At 35.2% G+C, this 17818-nt stretch overlaps 2 protein-coding genes across 4 annotated transcripts; one reads left to right on the forward strand and one right to left on the reverse strand.

Moving 5' to 3' along the window:
• Positions 1-217: 217 nt before the first annotated feature.
• LOC131848255 (vacuolar protein sorting-associated protein 8 homolog) lies at positions 218-8947 on the reverse strand. The gene is made up of 9 exons (XM_059198056.1): positions 8469-8947; positions 7473-7652; positions 6067-6876; positions 4402-4733; positions 3714-3837; positions 3081-3234; positions 2722-2939; positions 2068-2229; positions 218-1731 (listed from the first exon to the last, which is right to left on the reverse strand). Exons 1-9 carry the CDS (start codon positions 8556-8558, stop codon positions 388-390), a joined length of 3414 nt encoding a protein of 1137 aa, XP_059054039.1. The 5' UTR covers positions 8559-8947; the 3' UTR covers positions 218-387.
• Positions 8948-9287: 340 nt separating this feature from the next.
• Positions 9288-16940, forward strand: LOC131848276 (uncharacterized). 3 transcript variants are annotated; one of them, XM_059198078.1, is made up of 6 exons: positions 9288-9571; positions 10192-10616; positions 11398-11553; positions 12291-12384; positions 14490-14574; positions 14868-14998. In XM_059198078.1, exons 2-6 carry the CDS (start codon positions 10266-10268, stop codon positions 14902-14904), a joined length of 723 nt encoding a protein of 240 aa, XP_059054061.1. In that variant the 5' UTR covers positions 9288-9571; positions 10192-10265; the 3' UTR covers positions 14905-14998. The 3 variants fall into 3 exon arrangements, with proteins under 3 accessions (XP_059054061.1, XP_059054060.1, XP_059054062.1); XM_059198077.1 differs by lacking the exon at positions 14490-14574 and having other exon boundaries at positions 9290-9571; positions 14868-16940; XM_059198079.1 differs by lacking the exons at positions 9288-9571; positions 14490-14574 and having other exon boundaries at positions 10171-10616; positions 14868-16940.
• The last annotated feature ends 878 nt before the right edge of the window (positions 16941-17818 follow it).

Consider the following 17818-nt stretch of genomic DNA (forward strand, 5'->3'; position numbering starts at 1 on the left):
TATATTGTATTAGAAGTTACTAACAGTCATAAAAAGTTATAAAAAATTGGATAACTATTCATTGTCTATGTTAACGGGGAACCCGACAGGTTTTGAAATAAATTAAACAGAAACAACTCAAATATATATATATATATATATATATTAATATGATTCTTAACATTTAATTCGATACATCACAATAAACATTTCTTTTAATTAACTACAAAATGTTCTTTTCGTTAAACTGCATCAAGGTCTGTCGAAGCTGTATAATTGCTCTAATTACAATGCTATATAAATACATTAATTTGTGAACTTTAGAATATCACTATTGTCATCGACATTGCCTCGCTCTTAACCCATTAGCTTAGGTTAGAACTACACTTTTGTAATAACACGCCAACGTTACACAACACCTTCGAGATCGGGACGCGGGGGTGCGACAAGATTTAGATCATGTTCCTGCGGGGACGGCGACCGGCGGCGCGAGCGCGGCGGCAGCGCGACCACCTCCGAGGGCAGGCGTTCGCCGCAGGACGCGCAGGCGGTGTCGTGCGCGCAAGAGCCGTGAGCGGCGCGCGCGCAGTGCGTGGTGCGCACCGGCGGCCGCGACGACAGTCGCCCGCTGCAGCGAATGCAGCGCCCGCGCACCGCCACTCCGCGCCGCGACGCCGCCAGCGCGCGCGCCAACGCCTCGTGCGCCTCGCGGCCCGCCGCACGCGTCGCCGCCGCCCAGCCGCGCCGCCGCCCCGCCGCACACGCCAGCATGGCCAGCGCGGCGCGCGGCTCGTGGCCGGCTCCGGCTAACAGCGCTTCCGCGGGCAGCCAGGCGGCCGCGTCCAGCAGCAACGCGGGAGGCACGTGCGGTGCGCGCCGCAGTAGACGGGCCCACAGTGCGGCCGCCGCCGCCGACGGCGCGCCGCGAGCCGCACGCGCGCATACCGCGCCCGCCTCCCGCACCAGACGAGCGCTCGCCTCTTCGCTCAGGTCGGACCTCATGAGTTCCAGTATCGCGTCCAGCGCCCCCTCGGGGTCGCCGGTCGCCTCGAGGCACACCGACTTGGCGTCCTCCACTTTCGTCTCCCGCACGATCGCCAGGGCCTCCTCCGGTCGCACGAGGCCCGGATTTTTTAATAGAAAAGCTTTCACGGCGTCCGGTCTCAATGTGCACAGCCTTCGCAGATGAGCGGCGGCGACGTCGCCTCGGACGAGACCCACGTCGAGAAGACACGTGACGAACTCGAGGACTCGTTCGTCCCTCGTACTATCTATTACAGCGACGACGACGTCGGCATTATCTTCGTTGATTAGAGTGGCTGCGGCTCGTGGCCGCAGTAACACTAGTGATCGTAGTAGTTCGCAACGTTTTTCGAATTGGTATGATTCAAACAAACTTCCGTTGGCTTCGTTTCTACTCCTTAAATACTCGAAGAATTCGTCAGTGTCTCGGGTAGTGGGGGATTCTATTAAAAAGAAATCCCGTAACACGTCGTCGTGCCGCTCGAGCAGCGTGTCGAGTCGCCACAGTGCTCGTGGCCGACATAGCGCCGCATCCCGTAGGGCGGCCAGTTGTTCCCGCTGCGGTCTCGTTCGCAGCATCAATGCCAGCCACGCTCTGTCTCCCCTCTCTCCGCTGCATACAGTCGCCAATTCCTGCGCACCTTTTATGACTTCTTGATCAGGTGGCAAGGCGCCCGTATTCAGCTGATTCGTAATAAACTCTAATATTTCAGTACATCCCTCTGCATTCTGGAAACAAGATGTCATATAAAGGGTCTGCTCGGTTAAGCATATGAACCTCTCTCTCTGCATCAGAGTCTATTGAAGGGATTTTTAACACTTAACAAAAATATTTTTTTCTCAGTAAGTCCTGAGAATACAGCTCGGTGAAATAATCCTTGACCTATTTTTGAAAATTTTCACTACTAGTTTCATAGTGACATGGGATAATTTATAATAAATGAGTTTAATATGTATAAAAACAAAACCCACAAAGTTATGAGCACCTGGATTTACTCCCTTTTGGTACTTTAGGTAACAACGTGCAATTAGTATAGAACACATGAGGGTGGGATCGAACGTCACCTGCAGGTCGCGGGAGTAGGCGAGTAGTGCACGAGCGACACGTAGCCGATTTTGTTTGGCGAGCGGGCCCGCGAACGGTGGCTCGCGCGCGCTCTGCTCTAGCAGCCGCGCCGCTGCCGCGGCCTCGTGCCGTACCAGCGCCAGCAGCGGGGCAGGCCCTCCCTGCACAAGATACACAACGATTTTTACAGGATTTTCGGTCAGTAACATATAGGCTCAGGTGGCTAAAACAATAAGTTCCCCAAAAATTTAAATAACAGATCGATCAATAGTAAGTTTGAATATAATTAAAGAAAAACCACTGTAAAAATTTATTGAGTTACTATTATTTGCCGTCGTCGGAGGGCTGCGCGTGCTCGGGCAGCGGGCGGCCGTCTGCGTCGGAGGAGAGCTCACCTCGTCGTCGGCGAGCAGCGCGTGCAGGGCGTCGTGCCGCGCGTGCTCGGGCAGCGGGCGGCCGTCTGCGTCGGAGGAGAGCTCACCTCGTCGTCGGCGAGCAGCGCGTGCAGGGCGTCGTGCCGCGCGTGCTCGGGCAGCAGGCGGCCGTCTGCGTCGGCGGAGAGCTCACCTCGTCGTCGGCGAGCAGCGCGTGCAGGGCGTCGTGCCGCGCGTGCTCGGGCAGCAGGCGGCCGTCTGCGTCGGCGGAGAGCTCACCTCGTCGTCGGCGAGCAGCGCGTGCAGGGCGTCGTGCCGCGCGGAGGGCTGCGCGTGCTCGGGCAGCGGGCGGCCGCCGGCGCCGCGCCCGGCCAGCGCGTCCGCAGCCGCCACCACCAGCGCCGCGCCCGCGCACCGGCACTCACCGCTGCCGTCGGCCGAAGGGCACGACGGGTCTACGAACTTTACTAATTCTCGCATCGCGCCACTGCTGCCTCCTGTTTTCAATTAATCTTGCATAAATACTAAGTAAGATAGATTACATAAGTAAAACCAATTTTAGTTGAAGTATGGACGTTAAGAGCCGTATAAACTATATTAAAAAATGTAATTTAGATACAAAAATTAAAGATCTTTACCTAAAGCAGCTGCGATTGCACCTACGCCGCGCCACAAGCCTTTTTCTCTCGTAAAAACACTAGCACGATGCGGGTCGATGGAGGTAAGTGGCAAAGATGCTACAACTCTTTCTACAAGACCTGGTTCAAATTCGGCCAGTAATTCGATTAAAGCCTGCAAAAAATTCCTTATGAATACGATAAAATAAATTATATTTATTTATTTATAATTGCACATGCATATACATCAATTTGCATTACGGGTAATAAATTTTATACAACTAAATACTTGCTAAATCGAACGCATATTTTAACTATGACTCTGTTACAGTAACGCAATGAATTTAAATTCCAAACAGAACTAAACTATTTGTTTGGGATACCACCAACAAAAAACATTATATGTTGGTTAATATATGACATGTGATTTATTTACCCTACTTTTAATTAAAATTCTGAATCACTATTAGTGAATTAACACCACGCTGTTCTCTGGGGAGCGGATTAGTCGACATCGTCAACTAGCGATGTTGTGATAAACGCAACATTTGCCATGTCCAAATTTCGCTCTGTATATTTGAATCCAATATGGTAGGGCGCAAACCTAACCTAACGCTACCTCTCGGATTAGTGAATAGTGTATACAAAATATACCTGTGTGGAATCTGGAGAGGGTGGTGCTTCGGTCAGTTCACCGCGAACAGCCGCGTCACCCAAAGCTTCCACAAATGCATATTCACCAGAACAATTTTCCCATAGATTATACCATAATTCGTCGCTAAAATAATATGTATAAAAACAGGTAAATAAAGTGCAAAGATAAGTTCTAAACACGAAGTAAATTTTAAAGATTTTTTATCTAAGGTAATTTATTTTACCTACATACAGTTCTCTGAAATAAACTCATTTGCTGATAGGTTGATCAAATGGATAGTAGTTACCGCCAATATTTGATTTTATGTATACGTACATGCATTAAAAAAAAATGATAACATATCTCGAAACCAAGACGCTTGCAACAGCGTTAAATTTTGTAAATATGTATCTACATTTTAAGATTTTTTCTATTAAGGATTGATCGAGCGTCCTCAACCTAATCTCGGAACTGTAGCTGACGTTCACTAGGGTTCATAATACAACTTTCTTAACAATTTTAGAAGTTTTCGGCCGGGAAGAAATTGGTCACATTGACCTGTGGCTGGCTTACAGGTCACATACCTAGTCTATTTTGATATTTCGACCTCAGATTTCGCATCCCTTTTTGCAAAGGATTGATAGTATTAGTATTGTCTATATAGTACTAATAGTATTGTCTGTAAAATAAACTGATAAAATAGCCTACCTTAAACCAAACTTTAAACACAATTTTATTGTTTCGTCTGCAACAATTTTATTATTCAGCACATGTGGTTTTTCGGATATATTTTGTATAAATTGAATTGCAAGTTCTTTCGCTGCATTTCCTTGAGTGGAACAGAGTACTCGTAATGCTTGTAAATAATGTCCACAAGATATTAAACCTTGTGCTCTAGTTAAGACGTCTCTTGGTCGTACTCGCACAATTCCTTTGCGGCCGAGGAGCGATAATGCACCTTCAATGACACAAGCGCCGCCAAGAGCACTCACACCAGCTGAACACATCGCACGCGAAACTCGACCATCCGTCCAAAGTCCCTGTAATATTGTATTCAACACACTGTAATTGCTATTTTCCAAAACTAATGCCATACAATCAGCGGATCGACATCATATCCCAAGAATGGACACAGACATTTAAAAAATTCTATCGAGAAAATAGTAATGTAATACCTAGAATCCAGTGACTGGGTTAAAAATATAGTGAATATGTATAGAGCGAGTTTAATATTTTAGTAGCAACAAATGAAGCAAAAACCCTGCTGCGGTTCTGTTAAATTATGATAGTGGTGATTGTAATACTATAGTAATGTCGGGGACTCAACAAAACGAAATCAGTACTTGAGAGATCTGTTACAGTTTCACAATCACTGTTCATACAATGCTTCCGAAAGAGCCATGTCAGCTTTCCATATCAATATATTGTATTAATAAAACAATACCCTTTTGATACATTCCTTTCGTATTACTCGCGGTTTTCGGCTAACAGGCAAGGACTGAAATGATCAGTATGTTACTAAACATCACTCAAAACGCGCTTTCCTTCTTAAAATACAAATAATTGTTTTTTTTAAATTATCCTTAGACCCACTCCGTAACAGATCGCATTATTTTCTTAATGTTGAGTGTAAATACAGCTTCAAATTAAAAAATATACATTCCTTAATTAATTGTTTTATTAAATAGTATATCTCAAAACATTCGACACCATATCTTAGCTTAGACTCTATATAACGTAAATCTATAGTATATCTGGAATTGAAAGAAATATATAGCGGTTGCAATCTCACATAATGATTTTTAATATTTTTTTTTTTCTATGTTACTCTTATTAATATTTTCTTTTTGTTGATCCTTACCACTTACCACTCAGTTAAAATTATATCAAATTATACTCTGAACTGGGTTGAACTGAAGCTGGGTTAAAGCTGAAAATCAGTGTTTTGTTCCCTAAACAATGTTCCACGCTGAGCTTCGACCTTTTTGTATTGCTACAGATCACACATAATAACACAATTTTATAAATCTTATGTTGTATTATGTATTTTATATTCTTATGAACATGTTGTGTGTGATTAGTAACAAACAAATAAACGATATATCTATCTATCAATCTATCTATCTATATATAAATCTTTAGAAAAATATACAGTCTCGAATAGTCCACTACATTCTAAATTCTGATTTAGAATAGGCTAGAATGGCTGGTATTTAATAAGAATAATATAATAACATATGTATCTTAATTCGATATGTATAGGCTAGAAGAATCATTAGTTTATATACATATAGTAACAGCAACATAAAGTAACAAGAATCAGTTTTTACTACAAAGAAAATTAAAATTTACTATCTTGACATATATACCTACCTTAAAAAATGCTGATGCATAAACAGGCTCAATTTGAGATAGATCCAAAACTTTATCGTAATCATCTCCCCACAAACGTAAATTCTCGTCTGAATCGAATATAGCTAAACTTCCACCTAACCAACCGAGCCATAAAGGTGTAGTTTTTAATTGGACGCGTTGAACCAGACGAAGGGTAATGGAGGATCCAGTTACAGCCACAGATAGCCACTGCAAGGTTGTTGACCGGGCGCATACCAGTATTCTGTTGTCAGTTTCACTCCACTCTAAAACAGGAAGTGTGTCTGGTGGTCCGCCTAATCTGATTCCTGCAGCGTGACCGCCAGCTACAATAATAACACGTGACAAAGTCGCTAATGCTAAAATACGAGCATCCCGTGCAGTCATTGCTACAACTTCTCCTCTAGCACCCGAAAAAAGACACGACGTGCGAGCAGAACGTACACCAAGAGGTCTTGAAAATTTCATCAACCAAACTGATCCTCCAGTGTCAAGTGCAAGACCTGAGGTTCCAGCCCAAGTGACTCGCAATATACCCCAAATTTCACCACCTAATGTCAGTTTTCTGAGCAGTATTCCTCGAACACTTTCATATTGACATATTAATCCTCGAGCATATCCAGTGAGTAAACGAGTACTGTCAGTGTTATACGACAAACATGATACAGCACCACGGTCCATATTTGCGTCGCACACCCAACGTAAAGTCTGTTCATAAAATGATATAAGGTGACCATGCGCTGTTCCTACTGTTAACTTTCCATCTTTTCCCACACTCAAAGTTGTTACAGCTCCTGCCGAGGACCGCTCCTGGAAAAAAAGAACTATTTTCTTAAAACAAACATTATATAATAAATCATACTAGCTGTGCATGTGGTTTCACCAATTTAATTGCAATATAAAATATATGCTATGTGTTATTCTGGTGCATAAACTATATTACTATAAAGTATTGCTCTAAGACCTAAGATTGCTCTAAGAATCAGCAGCTTGTGGAAAGGATAGACAGAAACAATCTACAACCTTATTAATGTCTATATAGATATTTTGATGGTATTTCACTTTCCATAATTTAATTAGTACCTGTACTGAAATAGTCTATTTTTTTAGGTTTATATGGAAAACCATAATTATAGAAGTGATTTTGTGTGGGTAGGAGTTAAAGACTCTTAAACTTCTAAACCATTGAGAATAAGGGGCTTAAAGAATTAACAGTCTCAAAGTCTCAAATGTAACTGTAATGACATCATAGAATCAGTCAGGACTTAATAATGTCAACAAAATATTTCGTCTACTGGTATTCCCAACAGTGTAAACCGTTAGTGCATGTGGTTGTACCATTCATGTATGTAGATGACTTTACGGTTTTGCCCAGTAAAATCTTAATAAGTATTACATTAACATACTTGTGCCTGTGCCAACTGTTGTGATACTGCCTGTAAAAAATCTAATTGTAAAGCAGAACAAGTTGATGGTTCTTCAGTGTCTTTAATTGGATTGTTTTCTTTCTCTTCCTCATTAGTTGATAAAATTTCTGCTAGAGTTGGTGCTTCACTTGCTGGTAATGCATATTCCACTTCATCTAACTGCAATAAGTAGAAAAATAAAATAAAGTAATAATACACCCAATGTAATGAAACAATTATTCATATTTAGAGGTAAAAATTAAGTAATTTTAACATTAAAAGAGAAAGATGTGATAAAAGTACTTCATGGTGATTCCTTATCGAAGTAACTGCTTCTTCAAAAAGAATAGTTAATCACTGATTTTGAACAAGATATTGTGTTAAGAGCTTAAAAAAAAGAAAGTTTTGTGTTACTAATCAAATTAATAGATAGGCTAGTCTAGCTTTATGAAAGATTTTAAAGAACTTCATTAGAAATTCATCTACTTTGAAGGTTCCTAATAGTATTTTTACATATCACTATACTACATCAAGTATCTGAATATATATAATAATATATAAGGTGCAATATGTTATTACTATAAATAATAATTTTCACACCAGAAACTATAATAATCGTCATTGTCTATCTCATATTGTATTATTTTGCTGATAAAGGCTATAACAGAATAGCAGAGAGTGTGGACTCATTGCCCTCACTCAGTTATAGACTGTTTTGTCTTCTTCATTAGTTTTAAATTATATTATTGTATTGTATAATAATTGTATTATTATTATACGGTAATATATTTTTTCAATAATATCATTGTTAGAAATTTTCAGGTAGTTTAATAACTATGTATAATATTTTAATAACTTGTCAAAATTTAACAAGTAAGATTATTTAGTGTGGTGAGGTATTTATTATATATAATAGATAACATAAATATTGATAGGGGCGTAAACCAGAAATAAATAACAACGCAGTGTGGTACTGTACAAAAAAAAGAATGTCACCTCTTCAATATCCAGATATTGTAAACTTTCAACTGATTCCAAATCTGAATCCAGTAGCGACTGTACTGATGGTGCTTTTAATAAATCCATTGTTGTAAAAAATATTACAACATAGTTTTAGAAAACTTTATATTGCTCATGTATATTTAAATAAACAAAATACATTTAAGAGTACTGCTGTAACCAGTCTGTTTGCACATCATGTCATAGTAAACCTATCGAAAGGAAATTCATAAAATCTCCGAGATATCATAGAAATTGTTGTTTAGTGGTGCAGAAAACTTTTGGTAATCTAATTTATAATAGCAAGAGCTACATAGGAAAATTAATATTTATGTAATATTATGATGTTATAACTTTTGCTGTAAATGCATAAGAATAAAAACTTAATGTTAAATTAAACTAACGAATCTAAACGGGAATAAAATTAGAATTTGGTGGAATCACAGCACAGAATAAGACGTTAAAAATGATAAGATATACATATAGGTACTGCATTATTGATGATTACATGACACTTAAGAAACCATCAATGTCAAGTGTCTGTCTGAAATACAGAATTAACAAACAATTACAAATAGTTTTGTATGAAACAAAACTATTTCTAATTATTGGCTAATCAAGACAAAATGTAAAGAAGATCGAGACTACCTCAGAAGAACACAAAATATAACAATTTTAGCTGCTAAAGATAAAAATTTATATTGGTAATCATTTTATACCTAACTACCCTGTGGCGTCAATAATATACACTGTGGTATCACCTGTAACCCGTAAATTGTCATAATTGACAATTTCTGTATATGACAATTATTCAGTATTCAGTCAAAATATAGGTAGGTATAGGTAGAATATTATTGAAATATTAATTTTTAATTTATTTAATGTTTTACACATTGTCTCATGTTCGTGTTGATATTCTTACCTATATTCTGCTCGATGTTTATTTCATCTGAAAAATTGATATCTATATAATAATAATACCTGTCTCTAGACTAATTTTATTTTAATTTATTTTTAATCTCGTTGCGAGTGACACCATTTGAATTTGTTCTTGTATACATCCTATATCGAATGTTTCGTAAATCTCATCATCAAATGAGGTGAGTATAATTATATGTTTATAAACCCTATTGTTCAGTTTTGTAATTAGAAAGAAATAAATCATAATCATTTGTAAGTATGTACTACAACCCTGTTGCACGTTATTTTCATAAAATTCCTCTCGCATTGCATGCAGCGTTGCCTAATAAAGGGACCGAAGATGGATCCTAAACAAGGTTGGTTATACCAACAAAACAACCATACTTAGGTGAACATTTACACACCTGATTGAATATAATATTGAATATCTTGACTACTATTTACTATTCAACAAAAAGTACACATTCATTGCAGATACACAGTATATTCATTATTCTTGTATTGAACTTTCTCTCGCTATGTAACAGTAAGAACACAATGTATCCTTTTAGAACACCAGGCTTTCATAAGAGGCATGGAGGGAATTAAAATTTAAATGCTTTCTTGCAAAAGAAGGATAATTCAAAATCAGTAACTATGACTATGATAGATTTTTTTTATGAATCTAGTTGCTACATTTATTATCAAATTTACAGATATATAAGTACATTTATTAGACCTTTACATGTTTATTTAATTTGAGTAGCAAATAAATTACATCAGTAATGCAGTATCAAGGCATTGTTATTAATTTTCACAGATACATTTAATGAAACTGTTTCCTCATTATTGGAGAGAAAAGTTAGGGGGTGGCTTAGTGGAGTCATAGACGACATGAGACGCAGTAGTCCAGTGCAGCAGTGGCTAGACTCACTCCCGCCTGATACTGACACTGATTCTGAGAAAGCTAAAGAAGCTGATAGTAAAGAGATAAAGTCAGATGAAAGCAAGGTTGAGGAATCAGCTAATGATGATACAGTTATAGAAGTAATCCCTAAGTTACATGAAGATCAGAATTTAGATGTACCTAGTCCTAAAGATGTATGGAAAAGAAAGTCATTAGAGAGTGGAGTTCTAATGAGACAAACTGGAAGTATTAAAAGACTGCAAAGAGATCATTCTGTCCAATCTGAAGGTTGCTCACCAAGATTAAAAAATCCATTATTTAGGGATCATTCCCTTCAGGTAATGTAATTATTAGATGTATGAAGCTCATTTCTAAAATATATATTATTACATAATTTATTCACAAAAATAATGTAAATCATATATTTATTATTAGACATAAACATTAAGCATATTATATAAAATGTATGTATACACATTTTTTCACAAATTTCTATTCATTATCACTATAGTTTAAATTCTCTTCAATATTATATAAAGCTGATAGTTGATTGTGGAGTTGACTTTAAAATTCTGATTTTATAGATTCATTGACATGTGAAAATAGGGTATCCCATCAAAAACATAAATGTGAAATGATAGCCGAGTTTTATATTATGATATATGCCTTGATTGTTGACTTCTAAGACAAAAGAGGTGAGATCTAAATCGGTGCCAAGTTCAATGGTCTGTCCTGAAATGTATTTATAACAATATAAAATATCTTTTCTTCTTATAACTTAGGATAATATATTGTAGGCTAAGGTCTAACTTGGCCAGTTCTCATATACCAATTATTACTTTCGATTGCTAGTTACTACTAATAATAAAATAGGAACCGACAAGTAACATGTTTAGAACTTGCGAAGGCTACAGTATATTTCGTATATGAGAACGATGAACGATGATATTTCGTATATGACTAAATATAGATATATGATTTTATGATATAGGAAAAAGTAAGGAAAACTTTGCTTAGAACTATTTAGGATTAAAGATAAATATTAATTAAAAATTACTAATAAGTTTTTTCATTTTTTGTTGTGTACAAGGCACTGACTAAAATGTTATAATTTTACAGTCTGATGCAAGTGGCTCAAGTGGTAGTTCGGTTTTGAATGTACTTGGTGCAAGGAAAGTGGATGCTGAGTCTGTCTTACTGGCTTTAGGTTTTGGACCTAGTGAGAAACAGCAAAAACTACAGAGAATACCTGACCGATTTTTGGCACCATCTAAGGTATTGATAATGATATGAATATGTTATGTAATATAGTACATTATAGTAAGTTTAGTTTTGGTTGTTATAAATTTGCTGAAACCTAATTAGGATAGATTTTAATCAAGTTTCTGTACCAATATATATAACTGGTGTGCAGTTCTCATACTCATGAATATTTTAATATTAATGTACCACATGGATATTAACATGACATGGTACATTCCTTACAATCCTTCCTATTTTGTACAGTATATTAGTAGTAGCAAGAAACTTGTTTTTCATATTCCTGTTGCTGTTATTCAGCACAAATATCGTACTAATAATAGTCATCTAGTCCCAAACTAGTTGGAGTTTGTACATTATAGATTGACACAAGTAATAGAAATCATAATAATATTTTATACATATAAACTATTATTATAAACACACCCAGACCGATACAAATAAATAATCATGAATAAAAACCGGTTTGTTAAGATACATTTGAACACACAATCATCAAACTGACAGTGTGCACTAGACTACTGAGGGTGTCATCATTACAGTGTCATTTTTATTGTAGATATATGTGACTAGCCACAATTTCGACTGCTTTGATTTTAGGTAAAAGATTACTTATGTCATCATCTTACAATCTAATTTTACCTCAAATTTCATTAGGATTACTTTAACCATTTAAATAATAGGAAAAGGTAATAGACAGCAAGTCCATACGGCTTGCACATTTTCAACATAATTGTTGTTTTATGTTTCAGCTCAAAGGAATTAGTACAGAACAATTTATAAAAAATGAACAACACTCAATGAGAATGCATGACTGTGGAATTTTTGGGTACAGAGGTTTAACAGGTATGAATAGTCAAATTTTCATCATGTTGCTGAAACAATCTCATAAACTAAATTACATTGATGCTAATATTAGAGTTATAAAGGCCTAACAATTGTTACTAATTAGTCTACTCACCAATAATGTTCTCCTGTATTTACATTGGCTATTTGGAAGAAGGGCCTCATAAAATGATCGAATAATGCATATTTATTTTGCTTATTACTTTGATTAATTTCTATAATTGGTTAATACTAACTCTATCTACGGGACAAAGGGCCCAGTACCTTAACTAACCAAATCAACTGACTCTCTTAATTATTTACACCTAAATAATAATAATAATATAAATAATATATTGAATGAACATTGCTTGGTCATGATGATGAACGAATGAATGAACACGATTACGCCAAAATTAGGAGCCCACTCTATCTATTAAAAAAAACCGCTTCAAAATCCATTGTGTAGCTTTAAAGATTTAAGCATACATAGGTAGACACAGCGAGAGCGACTTTGTTTTATACTATGAAATGATGATTAGTACTTCTAAGAATACCTTACATTCTTATCTCTAATTGAACTAAGTGGTACAATAAATGTCTCGATCTATAATATAATCTAATTCGAACCTAATACAAACCTTAATAAAAAGTATAGGTGTAATGTAGCAATGTACCACTAGTACATTGCTACATTACATTTATAGTTATTTACAATTTATTTATTTTATACCGGATGTGACCATATGGTATGCACCCCGATGCGAGATAACCTATATACGGCCTTGAGATGATCACGATACATACAATCTAATAATATATAAGCAACAAAATAAACATAGCAATAAATAACATAAATTTATTGCTATGTTTATTTTGTTGCTTATATATTATTAGATTGATCGTGCAACAAAGTCGTACTATTATCTGGCGGTTATAAATCTTTATGATCGGTGGTATAACGGCGGTGGTACACACTACTTTTACATCCGATGATCGAGGGTTCGATTCCTTAAAACATTCGGTATAAGCATTTGTGTTAATAAGTATGATTGTTTGTATCCGTCTGGATGTACCGATACGATATTGAAACTTTCAAGAAAAGAGCTTATTCCTTTTTAAAAGGCCGACGACGTACTTGCAATTCCCCTGGTGTTGCGAGTGCTCATGGGCGGCGGTAATCACTTAGCATCAGGTGAGCCGCATGCTCGTTTGTCCCCTGTTATAAAAAAAAATGTTTTCTAAGTATATAAGTTAATAACAGTCTACATATATATTTACAAAAAAAATTAACTGTATTTGTATCAGTTGTCTAGTATCTTCCAATAACACAATCACTGCTAAACTCGGGACTAAATCGCGCTGTGTGAATTAGCCTGATATATTATTTATTATTATGAAGTTATCATTTACCATAATCGTTCATTAAATTTAGTAAATGATAGTTTTACAAACATCGTAACGGCATACGGATTCTATACTTCTTTATCGGAGCGTTCATGAAAACTATAAACTCTACAAACTAATTTTATCTAATGTTTTACTACTATTATTAATTACGAAAAAATAGTGGTAAGAGAAGGAGAAAATATTTACCATATAGCTAATTAATTTACTCTAGGTTTCTTTTAGCATTTTTTCCAATGTATGATACGATACTGGAAAGATGCACCAGCCTGCACTAATCGCATAAGCCAGCGGGGCACTAGTGGTGGAATTTAGATGAGTATAAGATCAGGTCAGTTAGCCCATCGTAGCAATTTCAACAGGAATTAATCGTGGTTTCTATGCGGAACAGCGTCTTGCTAATAGACTTCTCCACTTTAAACTACTTATGTATAAATTGTTTCTAATGTATTTGTTTCTGTGAGTAGAGCGAGTATGGCTTATAGACATGTAGGCAAAGATATTTTGTTATTAATTGTCAAAAATATTATAGTTTAATTAACAAAAGGTAATTCTAAGTAAAAATAAATTATATTATATGTCGTCAATAAGAAGTAAATGTAAAAAACCATGTAACAAATATTATATTGATTGGGTGTTCGTACAAAATTATCCAACAGCAAAACATATTTTAACACCATATTTTACTAACGAACTAATAATACTTACCTTACTAACAGAGCACTGTACACCTGTATGCCGATTTATGAAACCTATTCCATCTGGTTTTCCCAGATCATATCAAGTTCCACAAATTGCCGTTCAGTAAGTACTTATTACTAACATTAATGTTTATACGTTTATGTCAGTTATACTTTAATAACTACAGATATTATTCAAAAGTAATATGTTTTTAACAAAGACCTTTCTTACATTTCTAACGAAATTGCTGTTGAACCGATATAAATGTATGCATTTTTAAATTAAAACTTATAATTAGGTATATACAATACAGCATGTTGCTTACCAATAATAAATGTAAAGCAATGAAATTTCCTTTTTGGAAGTTGATTAAAAATTAAATAATGGTGGTTAATTTGTATGAAAAACAATTACAGGGAATCCGCATGTACCGCCGTCAACAATTGTAGCTAAAATAATGGAATGTATATTACACGATGACGTAGTACGTGAGGAGGCTATGATGAAAGCACGACACTCCATAGCAGACATGCGTAGTCCGCCTGACGTGTATGCACTTCAAGCGTCTCGCCTGCGACATAACTAAATCGCACTCTATGTGGAAATATGTTATCGTGTGTGGCCAAAGAAAAAATTTTGCTACTGTTTATTTTAAGATGTTTTTTAGCCATAATATGTTTGTTATTTATGTATCAAGATGTTCAGAGTAGAGATGTTATTATAACAGAATGGATCTGATAATGTGTGACGTATGTAATCTTATATTTCGTAGGACATTTCTATTATATCTTCTTTCTTGAGCGTCTTTCATCTTCAATTTTTTTGTATAAATTTTATTATGTACAATACGATTGAGTGATTATAAGAATGGATGAGTGATAATTGCCTCTGTTAGTCGTCTGTGTAGGTAACTTAAAAAGGTGTTTTATGCAATACAGTAGTTGTTTTGTATAATAGTATAACCGGGATAAATAGGCACTGGTAGCAAATATGTGCTGTAAGCGTGTAACCTTCCTAATAATTACTACGTATATCCTAACTTTCATGATCGGTTTAACCGTTAACGAGAATATATGAAAATTAATAACATTCCCCAAGTAACATCGTATAAAATATCGAATAGAACGCTCGTAATTAATTTCATGTTGTTAATACATATATATTAAGATTTCTTATGGTTGAGCGTGGTTTTTTTTATGTAGTGTTTATCTTTTTCATACTTTACAGGGTATAACAACAGAGCACAACGTACGATTCATGAATCAAAACTAAACTCTTAACATATATAATACTTTATTTACTTACTTTTATTTAACCGCTCCGCAAGTTTTATACAAAGACAATTTTAATATTTTAAATTCTTCCCAAAATTCCACTGAACACTGAACACTGTTACTATATTCAATTTGTGAATTTTTTTGAACCTATGAAATAAAAAAATAAAGAGATAGACCATAATGATAACATCTACCTGTTACTGCGATATTCGTAATTTGAAAATGGAATACTTAGTAAATTTTATAAATCGATCATGTTACTCGAGAGACATCTAAACTTTTACTTACAATTAGTATATTAGTGTTTATGTATTTTTAGAGATACTTTCTAGAGCTTATAGCAAAGATTTTACAAGAGAAAGATATATATACATATTTTAATAGAACCTACATTGACTGAATCCAATTTGCCTTGTACTTACAAATCATTGTAATTATTTAAAGTGTAAATAAATCAAAGACACATATTATTAGGTCTTTTAAATTATTATTAAATTATTGGGTATTATAATACTTGCCTCGAGTCTAAAAGTAGAAATGATTTATCTATATTAAAAAAATGTACAAATGAGTTCTTACTGTGTTAGAGCATTGTTTTATTTAGTTGCAATGAATTTTTTAAATATATGTATTTATTGGTGGTTAGAATGTAAATGATAAGTAGTTAAAATAAAAAAAAAGATATTTTCTTAATTGTCATATAAATAATGTATTTTTATTAGTTTTAGGTGAGGAAATTTAGAAATAATACCTATATTTTATTTCTATTTTGTTGGCTGTGTGTTGTTCTAAAGAATTGTCACTTTGTGTGGTCTCATATGTATGTTATTAGTATGTAAGATAGAATGACAGGAGTTTGGCTGAGATTATTACTATCTTTTTATTTTACTCTGAAATCTAATGTAAAAGAATCTATTCTATTATGGTAATTGTTACGTGATACCTTTAGCCAGTATTTAAAATATATGTACTATGACTTATTCCAATTGTTTCTAATATTTGGTATTATTAGCATTTTTGACATTACTTTTTAATTAGTAAATTAGATATACAGGAAATGCAGGGCAGAAAATTGAATATGTTTTGACTTGTGCCTTATTGAAATAGGTACAGAAATTTAATTATGATTTATCAAAATGTTATATCGGCCAATAGCGTGCAAATTAACGTAGAAAATTAGAAAAAATATATACTTAACAATCAAATATAATTATTCATAAAAATTATACTACTATACATATAGTTTGTGACTTGCTTCAGCATTGGCATATTATTTACATTCATACAATTTATTAGGATGTATTGAAATGTACCTTTATTATAATATTTTCATTGTATACTTTACGAATATAAATATTGCAATATTTATCTATTAAATAATAAGTGTCTTCTATATAGGCCCAGCAACCATTGACTAGACAAGATATCAGCCATAACTTTATGTTGTTTGCCACGCCCTTCCGTTGTCAACACTATCCTCGTAGTATTTTTAGCGGTCGAATTAAAGAATATTACTTTAATTATTTAATTAAAATATACTACTCAAACATTTACTGTATCAATATTCATGGAAAACGGTATTTTTAGCGTAGATTGATAGAGCATTGGCATATGGAGGAGCCAAGGTTGCAGTCTTTTATATGAGTGCAATAAGCATCGTATTGAACTATCATACTTTTGAATATGCGTTGATTCAGTAGCCTATATTGTATTATTACTCAGTACACGCGAATCGTCTTTCAGTAATCTTTGAAACGGCCTATACACGTCATACAACTAGGAAGTGAGGACACTCCCCATTGCTCCACTATTGACCCTGTTTTTAATGTCGTGTGTAGACCGTATAACGAAATTAATTTTCAATCTATATCTATACCTACTAATATTTTATAGAGGTATAAACGTCCTGTGTATCTAGGAATATAATTCGAGCACTAATAAAACATTACAGCGTGGGCAATTTGTATAAGTAATTTCGAGGAGTAATGAATTAATTATTTACATTTTTTCTGAATTCTGAAAGTATTAGATAAGTGTATATATATCCTTATAGCTGTTTATCATTATTTTATAGCTTAAATTATTTTCGG

The sequence above is a fragment of the Achroia grisella genome, unplaced genomic scaffold, assembly GCF_030625045.1.
Source record: "Achroia grisella isolate CSIRO2021 unplaced genomic scaffold, CSIRO_AGI_Agris_v1 utg546, whole genome shotgun sequence".
NCBI lineage: Eukaryota > Metazoa > Arthropoda > Insecta > Lepidoptera > Pyralidae > Achroia > Achroia grisella.

Excerpts from the sequence above, each read along its gene's own strand:
- LOC131848276 (XM_059198077.1), top strand. The coding sequence starts at position 10,266 with ATGAGACGCAGTAGTCCAGTGCAGCAGTGGCTAGACTCACTCCCGCCT. Across the intron at positions 10,617-11,397 it reads TTAGGGATCATTCCCTTCAG|TCTGATGCAAGTGGCTCAAG; the intron begins GTAATGTAATTA and ends ATAATTTTACAG. Across the intron at positions 11,554-12,290 it reads GATTTTTGGCACCATCTAAG|CTCAAAGGAATTAGTACAGA; the intron begins GTATTGATAATG and ends TTTATGTTTCAG.
- LOC131848255 (XM_059198056.1), bottom strand. The coding sequence starts at position 8,558 with ATGGATTTATTAAAAGCACCATCAGTACAGTCGCTACTGGATTCAGAT. Across the intron at positions 4,734-6,066 it reads ATGCATCAGCATTTTTTAAG|GGACTTTGGACGGATGGTCG; the intron begins GTAGGTATATAT and ends ACAATATTACAG. Across the intron at positions 2,230-2,721 it reads CGCTGCTCGCCGACGACGAG|GGAGGGCCTGCCCCGCTGCT; the intron begins GTGAGCTCTCCG and ends TATCTTGTGCAG.